The 14,184-nt window shown below is 39.3% G+C and overlaps 1 protein-coding gene across 2 annotated transcripts in view; it reads right to left on the bottom strand.

Moving 5' to 3' along the window:
• Positions 1 to 14,184, bottom strand: part of LOC138947130 (low-density lipoprotein receptor-related protein 2-like) — a 48,027-nt gene that overhangs the window by 20,651 nt on the left and 13,192 nt on the right. For both annotated transcript variants that reach the window (XM_070318576.1, XM_070318577.1), the window contains exons 6-11: positions 12,137 to 12,264; positions 11,303 to 11,486; positions 9,383 to 9,513; positions 8,212 to 8,337; positions 5,516 to 5,572; positions 876 to 1,045 (exon numbers count right to left, since the gene is read on the bottom strand). In XM_070318576.1, the coding sequence (XP_070174677.1) occupies positions 876 to 1,045; positions 5,516 to 5,572; positions 8,212 to 8,337; positions 9,383 to 9,513; positions 11,303 to 11,486; positions 12,137 to 12,264 (796 nt within the window). The remainder of the gene's footprint in view (positions 1 to 875; positions 1,046 to 5,515; positions 5,573 to 8,211; positions 8,338 to 9,382; positions 9,514 to 11,302; positions 11,487 to 12,136; positions 12,265 to 14,184) is intronic.

Below are 14,184 nucleotides of genomic sequence, written 5' to 3'. Positions count from 1 at the left end.
CGAGTCTCTAATATCACTGGCATGATGTGCTTGCTACAGGTGAACAGTTATCTCCCTTACCTTCTAGAAATTTCCGGAACTGTCCAGTTAATTTTTCATTCTTCATTTCTTCCCCTCATAGGAGCAATAGCGAGTCTCTAATATCACTGGCATGATGTGCTTGCTACAGGTGAACAGTAGGCACTGAACTGGTCTTGCACCATATAGGCTGTATTCAATAAATGGGAGGTCCATAATCTGAGAAAGGAAACAATGAATCAAGAAACTAAAACCCAGGTGCACATCTGCGGCACCTAGGGAGTGTACGTGCACACTATCTTGTTCCTGCCTCTTGCCATCTCAGAGGTATGGCGACCACAGACAGACACACACACAGACAGACAGAAAATCTCTTTTATTTAGATGTATAGATTCAGAGACTGGGAAAGAGAGAAGGGAGCGTAGGGCAATTGTCGGACTTAAGACTGTGTCCCCTACTTTGTTTTGACGTCTCCTAGATCATCACATATTGACTAATCAATCTGCGTTTGGCGACCTGGTGTCCCTAAATGCGACGGCTGCATTCGTGCGTGCCACATAAGTGGATGTCCAGAAAGAGCAAACGAGAAGAAGAAGACTAAACATTCTGAATAAGGCCCCCCAAAAAATAGTCTGTTTACGGTAACCCGACCGACCCTATTTTTTTCGCGCGACCCTAGACTTTTTTTTGGCATTTGGGGGGAAAAAACAACGTAAAAATATGGTTTTTTTGGGGAAAAAAAAAAAATCCCGACCTACCGACCCTATTATTTTGGCCTATGTTACCGTAAACAGACCTATTTTTTGTTTGGGCCTAATCAACATTTATCAAAAAAGATCGACCATCATCCACACACCTCCAAGCATGCATATGAGGAGTATGAACTCATGAAGGTAACATTGAGCGTGATGCGGTAACCCTTTGGCGCCGTAATGACGTAAGTGCAGGCGATGCCACCGCTGTACCAACTAGGGACGTCTGGTGGCTGAATGGTGCCACTGAGTGCTGTATAGTTATGGTCACAACCTGCAAGTAAAATCATAAACGTCTCGGTAGTTTGCAGCTTTATGGATAAAAGCAATCCTACATACAAAATGGCAACAAAACGAATACAGAAAATCCCCCGAAATCGGCGTATGGCTGCCTGAATGGCGGGGTAAAAACGGTCATACACGTAAAACTCAACTCGTGCAAAAACATGAGTGAACGTGGGAGTTTCAGCCCATGAACAAACAAGAAGAAGAATACTTAAAAGATATTTATTTATTCCCCATTATGATGTAATGCAAAAAAGTGTGACATTCGTCCTTCTTGTAAATTCGATAGTTATCAAGGTGGGACATTGACAGAATATTCTTAGTGTGAGGGCATGTAACCATCAATACAGTGCGTTTTTGCTCACTTATTTAAACAATGATAAGAGAGGATTATGAATAACCTGCGTTCCTCTTATTATTGCCAGTGCCCACACGCGCGTGTGTGTGTGTGTGTGTGTGTGTGTGTGTGTGTGTGTGTGTGTGTGTGTGTGTGTGTGTGTGTGTGTGTGTGTCTGTGTGTCTGTGTGTCTGTGTGTATGTGAATACGAATACGAATACGAATAAACTTTATTGTCATGAAACGTGGTGTTTATAAGACACGGGAAGATAAATAACCAAATAATTACATTGTTTCTCTTTTTTTGAAGCAATTATATACAAATTCTCCCAATTTAGTTTGTACTTTGTCTACTTGCAAAAGTTGACTTGGTACATCATATGAATATATAGGTCGATTAACTTCACTCATGAAAGATTTTCGTAATTGGTTGTTTTCTATGCAGTTATCTAGAAAATGTACTTCATCTTCTATTACTCCAGATGTTTCACATAATCTATTTTCCCTAGGTGTATTGCTGTATCTACCAGTTTAAATGTTCAGGTCGTGGGCACTTATTCTTTGTTTACACAACGAATGTTTATATTTTCTTTGTTTTATGCATAACAGATATGGTTCCGTTTTATAATTTGTTACTATTCTTTGATAAAAATTTAACTTTGGTAAACTTCTCATTTGACCTTTCCAGAATTGTATATATTGGAGTTCCAATTTTTGACATATAACATATTTTATATATATGTGTGTGTGTGTGTGTGTGTGTGTGTGTGTGTGTGTGTGTGTGTGTTTGTGTGTGTGTGTGTGTGTATGTGTGTGTGTGTGTGTGTATGTGTGTGTGTGTGTGTGTGTGTGTGTGTGTGTATGTTTTTTTTTTACATTGAAATGGTCAGTGTTGGTGGTTTCACCTCATTAATACTTATGAATTTTCCGTTCCTTGGGCTTATGTAGAAGTAATTATTTATCTTCTGTCCTTGTAACATAAATAAATGTGTATTAACACTCAAAAAGCAATGACATTTCAAAACCGTAGCGTCGTGCTACGTGGTGATAATATAGACGTTGCGGGGAAGACGCCCGACAACTCAGCACGATGACAAGTGACGGTGACCTTCTTTTTATATTTAGTCAAGTTTTGACTAAATATTTTAACATCGAGGGGGAATCGAGACGAGGGTCGTGGTGTATGTGTGTCTGTCTGTCTGTGCGTGTGTGTGTGTGTGTGTGTAGAGCGATTCAGACTAAACTACTGGACCGATCTTTATGAAATTTGACATGAGAGTTCCTGGGTATGAAATCCCCAAACGTGTTTTTTCTTTTTTTGGATAAATGTCTTTGATGACGTCATATCCGGCTTTTCGTGAAAGTTGAGGCGGCACTGTCACGCCCTCATTTTTCAACCAAATTGGTTCAAATTTTGGTCAAGTAATCTTCGACGAAGGCCGGACTTCGGTATTGCATTTCAGCTTGGTGGCTTAAAAATTAATTAATGACTTTGGTCATTAAAAATCTGAAAATTGTAAAAAAAAATAAAAATGTATAAAACGATCAAAATTTACGTTCATCTTATTCTCCATCATTTGCTGATTCCAAAAACATATAAATATGTTATATTTGGATTAAAAACAAGCTCTGAAAATTAAATATATAAAAATTATTATCAAAATGAAATTGTCCAAATCAATTTAAAAACACTTTCATCTTATTCCTTGTCAGTTCCTGATTCCAAAAACATATAGATATAATATTTTTGGATTAAAAACACGCTCAGAAAGTTAAAACAAAGAGAGGTACAGAAAAGCGTGCTATCCTTCTTAGCGCAACTACTACCCCGCTCTTCTTGTCAATTTCACTGCCTTTGCCATGAGCGGTGGACTGACGATGCTACGAGTATACTGTCTTGCTGAAAAATGGCAGCTACTTGACTAAATATTGTATTTTCGCCTTACGCGACTTGTTACACTTAGTCAAGTTTTGACTAAATGTATTAACGTAGAGGGGGGAATCGAGACGAGGGTCATATGGTGTATGTGTGTCTGTGTGTGTGTGTAGAGCGAATCAGACTAAACTACTGGACCGATCTTTATGAAATTTGACATGAGAGTTCCTGGGTATGAAATCCCCGAACGTGTTTTTCTTTTTTTTGATAAATGTCTTTGATGACGTCATATCCGGCTTTTCGTGAAAGTTGAGGCGGCACTGTCACGCCCTCATTTTTCAACCAAATTGGTTGAAATTTTGTTCAAGTAATCTTCGACGAAGGCCGGACTTCGGTATTGCATTTCAGCTTGGTGGCTTAAAAATTAATTAATGACTTTGGTCGACAGCTACTTGACTAAATGTTGTATTTTCGCCTTACGCGACTTGTTTCTCTCTCACACAGTCGGGACGGGGCCTTTGCGAGCCGTTCCCACTGGAAAATGGAGCAATTTGTCGTCGTCGCCAAAACGGAAGATAGAAATTGCTCTTTGCTGTTAAGACGAGTTCACTTTAATCAAAGTATGTGTAATTGACATATAGATTGTTCATTTTGCAAATAGCTTTTGAAGAAAAAAAATCTTTGATAGGCGTGGATTTACAGTTTTTGTTGTCGGGTACCATCTCGCATGCTCATAAGTCTTTGCAAAGAAGCCGCTATAAACTGTTTGCGCAGAAGACGGACGCGTACGATGTTCAAAACCAAGACTAAAGTGACGTCAGTTTTGCGCGCAGCGGTCCGGGGCGCTTGTTAAAACAACGCCTGCGAGGGCAAAATTTGGTGTTTTTCACGTCGGGGCCGTTTTTTCTTGACTCAATGGTGTTTGGGTAGTGTTTTCAATTCTGTTTTAGGTTCCAGCATTATTTGGTCTGTTAAAAGGCAAAACATGTTTTTGCATTGGCAGATAGCGGAGTTATGAGGTGAATAGGGTACCTTTCATTGTGGTAGCAAGGATATTCAATTATATACTGTTCGGTTATTTTGAATGAAAAAAAATCTGGAGGAAAAGGCGAGAGACGGACTAGGTTCTTATACTGCACCAACGGACGTTATGCCAAAACAAAGGCTTAAGCATTTCACGCGGTTACTGAATATTATTAATGACAGAAATGAGTAAACATTTACTCGAAATTATTGTATGGGTAAGGATGGTTTGGGATCACAAGCGGGGGTGTGGGGCTGGGGGGGGGGGGAGGCGTTGGTTGGGGAGGGGAAGGGACTCTTATGGCTCACACAGGGACAGTAAGCTTGCTGAAGTTTAAATTGTGGTTATTTATCTGGTGTTTCTATTTAGTCATTCATGTTTCACTGTATATGACTTACGAATAAGCGCGAGAAAAATTCCGTGTGCGTGTGTGTGTGTGGGGGGGTAAACAAAACTCCTTGTTTCACACACACACGCACCCGCGCACACACACACACACACACACACACACACACACACACACACACACACACACACACACACATAATGATATACATATACCCAGTATACCCAGCTCAGATACGGATGGGCTAACGCAACAGCTGTTTTTTTCTATTGGGTCACAGACCTTGAAGACCCAGGTGCAAGACGAATAAATAATATCACTAAAATGTGTGTTCCCCACCACCCAAAACATGCCCCGAGGGGCTTCATCTCTACACGTCGAATGAAAACCCTTCGTTCGGGCGTCCAGGTGTTTTCTTCTTCTGGCCACTGGCGCCCGTTCTCCCCGCAATCGCTACTAGTAGTATAGTGTGTGTACGCGCGATGACGCGGAACGACAACACACCTGTCTCGGTTCAGTCGTCGTTGTCAGTCCCGTCCTCCCCGCAACGTCTATACTCTGTTGCTGCACAACGCTATTATATGGTCATTTAAATATCTGAAACACCTATCGTCCAAATCGTTCGATGTTGTTCCATCGTCTATGCACTTTTTGTTTGATATGAACACAGAGGAAATGTTTCTTCTTCTTCTTTTGCGTTCCCAGCCATGCTAAAACTTTAATCTGGTCTGCAGGGCGAAGTTCCCAGTCCGCTGTAGTGACGTTGCCGGCCCCAAGAGTGACAGGGGACATACATCTTGTCACAAGAATGTCCCAGTTGCTTCCCTTACCCCCAACTACAACATCAATTAATTTTCCTTTCTCTGATACCCTTACCTGCGATAGGAGTTGGTGTTATCGGTGGACTTGTAGTAGTCTTTGGAAACCCGTCATCTGTGAATGCATTAATCAAATGATTATAGTATAGTCAAATGAAAATACAGAAATGAATAGAAACATAATGAGAATTGCAGATATCAGACCGCAGAAAGAAGGTTGGAAGGGCTAAAGGGGAGAAAGAAGGACAGACAAACCGTTAAGCATACAGACGGACGGACAGAAGGAAGAAATGAAAGACATGCAGACAGAATGAAATTTGGCATTTGTCTACTTTCGTACACGTTTCTAATAATAAGCATTGTTGTTAGTATTGTTTTCTGTCAGCAAATACCTTGACATTTGAGGGGGTGTCGGGAGGTGGGGGGAGCAAATAAGCTTTCTAAGCAAATGAGGACGAAGAAAAGATTATACGCATGGCCGAGTGGTAACGCACTTGCGCTCGGAAGCGAGAGGTTGCGAGTTCGACCCTGGGTCAGGGCGTTAACAATTTTCTCCCCCCTTTCCTAACCTAGGTGGTGGGTTCATAGTCTATCAAGTGCTAGTCTTTCGGATGAGACGAAAAACCGAGGTCCCTTCGTGTACAGTACATTGGGGTGTGCACGTTAAAGATCCCACGATTGACAAAATGGTCTTTCCTGGCAAAATTGTATAGGCATAGATAAAAATGTCCACCAAAATACCCGTGTGACTTGGAATAATAGGCCGTGAAAAGTAGGATATGCGCCGAAATGGCTGCGATCTGCTGGCCGATGTGAATGCGTGATGTATTGTGTAAAAATAAAAAATAAATCCATCTCACACGGCATAAATAAATCCCTGCGCCTTGAATATGTGCGCGATGTAAATTGCATAAAATAAAAATTAAAATAATAAATCCCTGCGCTTAGAACTGTACCCACGGAATACGCGTGATATAAGCCTCATATTGATTGATTGATTGATTGAAAAGACCCAGCCAAAAACCTTTAATCATACTCACCACTTAAAAACACACTAAAACCTTAACTATGCTTGACCCCAATTGTCATTTAAGTTGACAACTTAGGTCGATCAACTTAAACAATCTTTAATGGTCATCAAAGTTTATGAAACAGCCGTTCCAAAGTTCAAGGTTTGAAAACGTCAAACAAATACAAATAATACAATGTTTGTTTACCAGAAACTCCATCAGTTCCATTGTAACCTTGAAATTCGACAATGGTCATTTCGACTTTCAGAGCACTTGCTTTTTACATTTAGTCAAGTTTTGACTAAATGTTTTAACGTAGAGGGGGGAATCGAGACGAGGGTCGTGGTGTATGTGCGTGTGTCTGTGTATGTGTGTGTGTACAGCGATTCAGACTAAACTACTGGACCGATCTTTATGAAATTTGACATGAGAGTTCCTGGGTATGAAATCCCCGAACGTGTTTTTCTTTTTTTTGATAAATGTCTTTGATGACGTCATATCCGGCTTTTCGTGAAAGTTGAGGCGGCACTGTCACGCCCTCATTTTTCAACCAAATTGGTTGAAATTTTGGTCAAGTAATCTTCGACAAAGCCCGGACTTCGGTATTGCATTTCAGCTTGGTGGCTTAAAAATTAATTAATGACTTTGGTCATTAAAAATCTGAAAATTGTAAAAAAAAAATAAAGATTTACAAAACGATCCAAATTTACGTTCATCTTATTCTCCATCATTTTCTGATTCCAAAAACATATAAATATGTTATATTTGGATTAAAAACAAGCTCTGAAAATTAAATATATAAAAATTATTATCAAAATTAAATTGTCGAAATCAATTTAAAAACACTTTCATCTTGTTCCTTGTCGGTTCCTGATTCCAAAAACATATAGATATGATATGTTTGGATTAAAAACACGCTCAGAAAGTTAAAACAAAGAGAGGTACAGAAAAGCGTGCTATATCCTTCTTAGCGCAACTACTACCCCGCTCTTCTTGTCAATTTCACTGCCTTTGCCATGAGCGGTGGACTGACGATGCTACGAGTATACGGTCTTGCTGAAAAATGGCATTGCGTTCAGTTTCATTCTGTGAGTTCGACAGCTACTTGACTAAATGTTGTATTTTCGCCTTACGCGACTTGTTTTTTTATTAAGGTTTGGGAAGTGTGTGAGGTAGGTTTGACAGTTGTAGTTTCACAAACGGTGTAGGAAATGATTTTTTTTATTTACGTGACCTCGACCCTGCTGTGACCATGCAATGTCACGCGGACTAACAAGATATGATTCGATGTGACGTAAAAAGCTAAACAAACAAAATCAAGAAAATGGTAAATTCAAAATGTTGATACGATCTAGACCACGTGACATACACATTAGGTGAGTGTAGCACAGATTTAAATCATGTCTGGAGTTATTGAAGTTTCAGACCTCCAGCTTTATGTTCAACAAAACCTCAAAGTTAAATTTCTTGTTCAAGGATAGACAAGCGTCAATACGCGGCAGTCCGTTCATGACTGCTGATGTCTGTGAATCATTGGCTACTCAGATTGGTCACCAAATAGTGCATAAGAAGATATTTGTTTACAAACATGCTAGAAGTAACTCAAAAAAGTTCCAGCTGGTGAAATCATAAGTTTGCCCGATATCGACGGTAACAGAAAGTTAAATGACACCTGCAGGTAATCTTCTATTTCATAAATCTTTTGCTAAATTTGAGTATATAATTAAACACTTGCTTGCCTTACCTATACAGTCTGTTCCACTATAGGTGAGATTCTGACCATCGGGGCATGCGCACTTGCTCCTGTTGTTTGGCAACGGTATGCAAATGACGCTACATCCGCCATTGTTGTTTTCACATCCGTTTGAAACTGAAAAAGTAAGTGTATCCAATTTCTGGTAAAAGCCATTGTTGAAGAGAAGCTGTTTTCAAATGTCTGGTGTGTCTCTGGTCCTTGACAAACTTCCTTAATTTTGATTGTGGAAAATATGTAAAGGGTTAACCTCCAGAGCCGTGTACAGTAGGGGGAAAAAGAAACGCACCACATTCGCGCCCACAGTTGCAATTGATTTTTTCGTCATTTTCACACAGCTGTAAAATATGAACCAGAAAAACAGACACGTCATCAACATTGTAAAATTGCATATTTTTCAACCAGGTAAAGACGTGGAGGTGCAAAGTTTTTTTCCGTTATGGATTTGTTGATGTTGATGACGGTTTCAGCGAATCGGTCGTGTGGAAACAATTCCTGTAAAACAAGCACACAACCAAAGAGGAGGCAATGATGTGTTAAAACGAATGTTAGCATTTTAGACCAATATTTTGATAGTTCTCTTGTCAGCAAATAATGGATAGAGAGACAATAGTATACATATAATTTAATTTACCTTTTTTTGCCGCGGACAATTTTTTATTTTCGCTGAAACGTAATTTCCTTTTCGCGGAAATCCGCGATTTCGCGGGCGATTCCCATGCCCGAGGAATGAACTGTCTGCGGTTAATTTCATTCGTTTAATGTATGTCAAAACGAGCCATAAGGCTTTACAATAAAAGCTTCCATGCATTGTTTGACGATCGGAACACTGATGAGGTCGCGGTTTGTAGGTTGAAACTATGAATCGGTACAACCTTCCATAGCCGTCAGTTTGTGAACAGAGGGGGTTCATGGTTGGAATCATTAGAGCTCACATTTTCCTGCCTCCCATTCGAAACGTCATTTCCTTTTTCTTCTTACTGCTGCTGCGCAGGTTATTTGCTCAGGTCAAGGCCGTAGTTTAGACCTACTGAGCAATATCGCTAGATTTTCTCACTTGAATAACAGAGACAAAGAATTAAGGAAGGTCATTGGATATTTGCTTAATCACTCAGCACATGGATGTCTTGGCATTTATTTGTAGAAAAAATATATTACTTACCATTGGCCAGCGTTTTCTCGTGGTAGGCGTGGATGTCGTTGAGTCTTCCGCTCCTGGACGACACCGGGCTGATGCTTGTCCCGTTCGTAGCCAGAGATTTCTTCTGTAACCTGCTGTAGGTGGTCTTGGATCTAATCAAAGAGAAAGTAAAGTTTCTAAAACTGTGCAAACTGTCGGCCGGCTAGAGTAGGGCTGACTACGACCAAACCTAGCGGTGTAAAGACAGGTCAAGGTAAATGGAAGTGAGGAGTGCTGAAAGAGAGAGAGAGAGAGAGAGAGAGAGAGAGAGAGAGACAGAGAGAGAGAGAGAGAGAGAGAGAGAGAGAGAGAGAGAGAGAGAGAGAGAGAATTGAATTGAATTGAATTGAATTGAATTGAACTTTATTTTACAAGGATTTAGATTTAAGGCTACGCCTTTTCTTACAATCTGTCCTTGGGACGCATAGACACACAATTATATAATTAAAAAAAAAAAATTAAAAAAAATTAAAAAGTTAAAAAGTTAACCAACAAAAGGAGGTCGGAAAACGTGATAATAAAGATGACGATGATGATGATGATGACGATAATGATGATGATAATGATGATGATGATGATAAAGATGAGGCATGAAGAGCATACATATGTGGTTATTCATAAAATCAAATGCATACTATGCAGGTAATTATAGATACAAGCTGGTGGCAATCGAACATGTAGCAATAGAGTAACAAAAATATGTTCAGAATATACAATGCACAGCATATTTTTGACGTAATACTAAGTTTGGTAAGTCAAATGGCGTTAAACTACTCAGACATTAAGTGGTTTTTTACACATTTTTTAAAAACTTTTTAATGACTTTAGGTGCTTAAAGGATGATGGACGTGAATTCCAAACTGAAGTACCCGAAAAAGCAAGACTGGTCTTAAACAGGTCAATTCGTGGAATTGGTGGGATCAAGTTGACCGACCCATATCTGTGGGTAGCTTTATTAAATAATGATGTAATGTAAATCGGCACTTTACCGTGATACAATTTATGCATGAAAATGGCTTTGTTTAACTTGAGATGCTTTTCCAGTGGAAGAAAGTTAAGCATTTTTAATTTCATATCTGTTGAGGCATTATCCTTTACGATGAGTTTGGCCGAGCGACGATAGAGGGAGTCTTACTTTTTCAAGTGGACATCACTGCTGCCATCCCAGAGCGTCGAAACATAATTAATGTGAGGCATTACATGAGCATGGTGGAACATTTCCAGAGTCCTTCTGTCGGTATATTGCTTTAACTTGGATAGGAGGAAAACGTTCTTGGCTACTTTCTTGCAACTTGAATTCACAATCAAGAATTACCCCTAAAACGCGATGCTGTTGAACTTGTTCAATTGATTGCGTACCAATAGTAAGATTTAGTTTGAGTGGAGAAATCTGATGTTTTTGTCTGGTTGCAATTACCATACTTTTAGTTTTTATTGGATGGACAAGCATAGCATTAGCACTACACCAGTTATTTACATCGTTTAAAGCTGTTTGAAGGGAGGACTCTATTACTGTAACAGACTTTCCACTTGAGTGAAGAGAAGAATCGTCAGCAAAAAAATCACTTCTTACATTACTGTCAGAAATGTGCAGTGGCAGATCATTGAGAGAGAGAGAGAGAGAGAGAGAGAGAGAGAGAGAGAGAGAGAGAGAGAGAGAGAGAGAGAGAGAGAGAGAGAGAGAGAGAGAGAGAAAAACTAGCTTTATTGTGTTTTCAGAGACTGAAAAGGTGAAACGAGAACGCTGTGGCATACTAAATCATACAAAGTTTCAAGGCAAAACGAACGAGGTGTTAAGTGATTATGTTTGTTTACGGATTATATCTTGAACATACTTTTTCAGCAAGAGAAAAACCCTGTGTACTATCTTCTACTGACAGATGTGTTATTACCATAACTTACCCAGATCGTCCCCAATCTGTGACGTACAACGAGTTGTCGAAAAGAGCCAGGCCGAAGAAATGATGGTTGTAATAGCTGGAATACCAAGATGATGGCGCTTGGTAAAGCACAGTTCTCCCATTGCCTTCAAGGTCTGAGGACTCCAGTCGATCGGTGTCAGCGTCCACCCAGTAGAGCTTGTTGTCTGCGACGAAATAGAATAGAATCGAAGTTATTTGTGGCCAAGTGGCGGTGATGCATTTACCCTTAAAAAACCAGTTAGGTATGGGTATTAAACGGAACGAAAGACGTAGATTTATATTCTTCTTCTTCTTCTTCTTCTTCTTCTTCTTCTTCTTCTTCTTCTTCTTCTTCTTCTTCTTCTTCTTCTTCTTCTTCTTCTTCTTCTTCTTCTTCTTCTTCTTCTTCTTTGTTCATGGGCTCAAAATCCCACGTTCACTCATATTTTTGCACGAGTGGAGTTTTACGTGTATGACCGTTTTTACCCCGCCATTCAGGCAGCATACGCCGATTTAGGGGAAAGATTTATATTCAAATTAATACCAATGTACACTCGTGCCAAAAAGTAAAGTTATCTTGATATTTAATCAAGCTCAAATTGACTTCCCATTTAAGTATTTGTGATATCATGTAACCACTCTGAAAGGTGAAGATGTCATATTCCTCAGAAGCTATGAAAGGCGGGTTTTATTTATCACAGAACCTGCCGTACAGCATGTTTGGCAGAGGTGTGGTCACATTCTATGTTGAAAATCTGTTCAACAAGCACTATTACACCAGCACAGAGCAAGATTGCTTGTCAAAAATATAAAATATGAACTCGTGTGTACTTACTGGCAACGTCGATGGCAAGCCCATTGGTGTAGTTCAAGTTCGTGCTGACTACCGTTGTTCTGTTACTGCCGTCATAGTTGGCTCGCTCAATCTTGGCAGGAGTTCCCCAGTCTGTCCAGTAGAGTACACTATCCAACATATAAAACAACAATAACTAATTAGATTAAAAAAAGTTTTAAAACAACAACCACAAAATAATTCCAGGAACCGTGTGAAATCTAACAGATGGACGACCCAACGACCCCCGCCCCCTCCCATAAAATAAACTTACAACCAACCAAAACTACGTACACAAAAACACAAAACACGCGTGTGAGTACTGTTGTTAGTTTAGCATTGTTTTTTTTTTTTTTTTTTTGTTCCTTTTATTGTTATATGTTTGTCTACCATAATTTACCATTATTATTTTTGACATTATTTCAAACTTGTTATGTTAAAATCGTCCGCCAAATTTCATTTGTTTTTAAGAGTACGCTTATAAGCCTAGCTTGTTGTGCTCCATGTTACTAATTTCATGTATGCGGCAATAGTTCCATGGACATTTATTGAATAAACTTATTTAAACCAAAACACAATCAACTAACAAAACAAAAAGATAGCAACAACTGCTACTAACTCTCAAAATATCCGTGTGACTTGGAATAATAGGCCGTGAAAAGTAGGATATGCGCGGAAATGGCTGCGATCTGCTGGTCGATGTGAATGCGTGATGTATTGTGTAAAAAATTCCATCTCACACGGCATAAATAAATCCCTGCGCCTTGAATATGTGCGCGATATAAATTGCATAAAAAAATTAAAAAAATAAAAAATCCCTGCGCTTAGAACTGTACCCACGGAATACGCGCGATATAAGCTTCATATTGATTGATTGATTGATTAAAGGTTCTTGCCTACATTTTTATACCGAAATCGACATTTGACGATTAAAATGCAGAGTCTATTATCTAAAAATATCAACAATACACCCCCTTTCGATCAGGAAAGACGAAGCCAGTGTAGCCGTTTAAAAATTCATTGTAGTATTCCAGCGTAGTACTTATAGTAGGCTATCCTTATTTGGAAAATGCCAAGCGCAAAACTCCTCTCAAATCCCGTGCATTTCGTGCGTTTAAAAAAAAGCGTGGACAGCGTTCCAGAGTCAAACTGTTGCTGCACTTGTTTGGGCGTGGCTATAAGCATAGTGACATGAATTTGATTGGTCAGTATTTTTAGGCAAAGCACATGTTCTCAGCAAACAGAAAACAAAATATTGGAAGCGTGAGTCACGCTACCCAAAAATAAAATCTTTTTTTACATATATTTTTTTTCTATAATTTTTTTCCCCATGGTTCATTCATCATTTGACATAATTTTGTATCGAAATATAACCATAAGATTATTGAAAAAAAGCAAAAATGTAGACGACCACCTTTAAAACAAGAAAGCCAGCAGTGTAAGTTGAACTTCAAGAAGAGTTTTTCCCGAGATGATGACATGACATGCAACTCCACGAGTTCAAATGACGTCAGCCGCTAGAGGTTGGGGTAAGAAGTTTCGAGACAAGAACATTCTGTATAATGCGAAAATCGCGAGTCTAACATATAGAAATCCTGAATTTTGCGAACGAGTTTCATAAAAAACAAAACAAAGCAAAAACGCATCATGTCAATGACCACTTAAGACATGGCGCAACCATATTCGTGAAAACCAGAATTGGGAATGTACGGTTTATTTTTAAGTCAACATAAAGCTATCACTACGTTATAACACAATAGTTTGACCAGCTGTCGTAATTAACCAATCGACCGATCTTCATGTATTTTTCGTTTTTTAAAAATTAAGCCGTCTTAATGTCTTTGATGTGATATCAGTTTACTAATCGCCTACCGCGATAACCAGGATATGCAACCAGTGGCTGTGCCCAACACTATTTCATGTGGTCTTATGACCGTGAACCTGGACACAGTTTTCGGAAATTAAATAGTCACACGTAACAAGCCTCTCAGATAATGAAGGACCTGCATCACATGATGTAACATGCCTCTTAGATACAAGCCTTTGAATGC

Source organism: Littorina saxatilis, linkage group LG14 (assembly GCF_037325665.1).
Source record: "Littorina saxatilis isolate snail1 linkage group LG14, US_GU_Lsax_2.0, whole genome shotgun sequence".
NCBI classification, from domain to species: Eukaryota; Metazoa; Mollusca; class Gastropoda; order Littorinimorpha; family Littorinidae; genus Littorina; species Littorina saxatilis.
The sequence above is the reverse complement of the archived record's forward strand: the minus strand, read 5'-3'. Positions and strand labels throughout refer to the sequence as shown.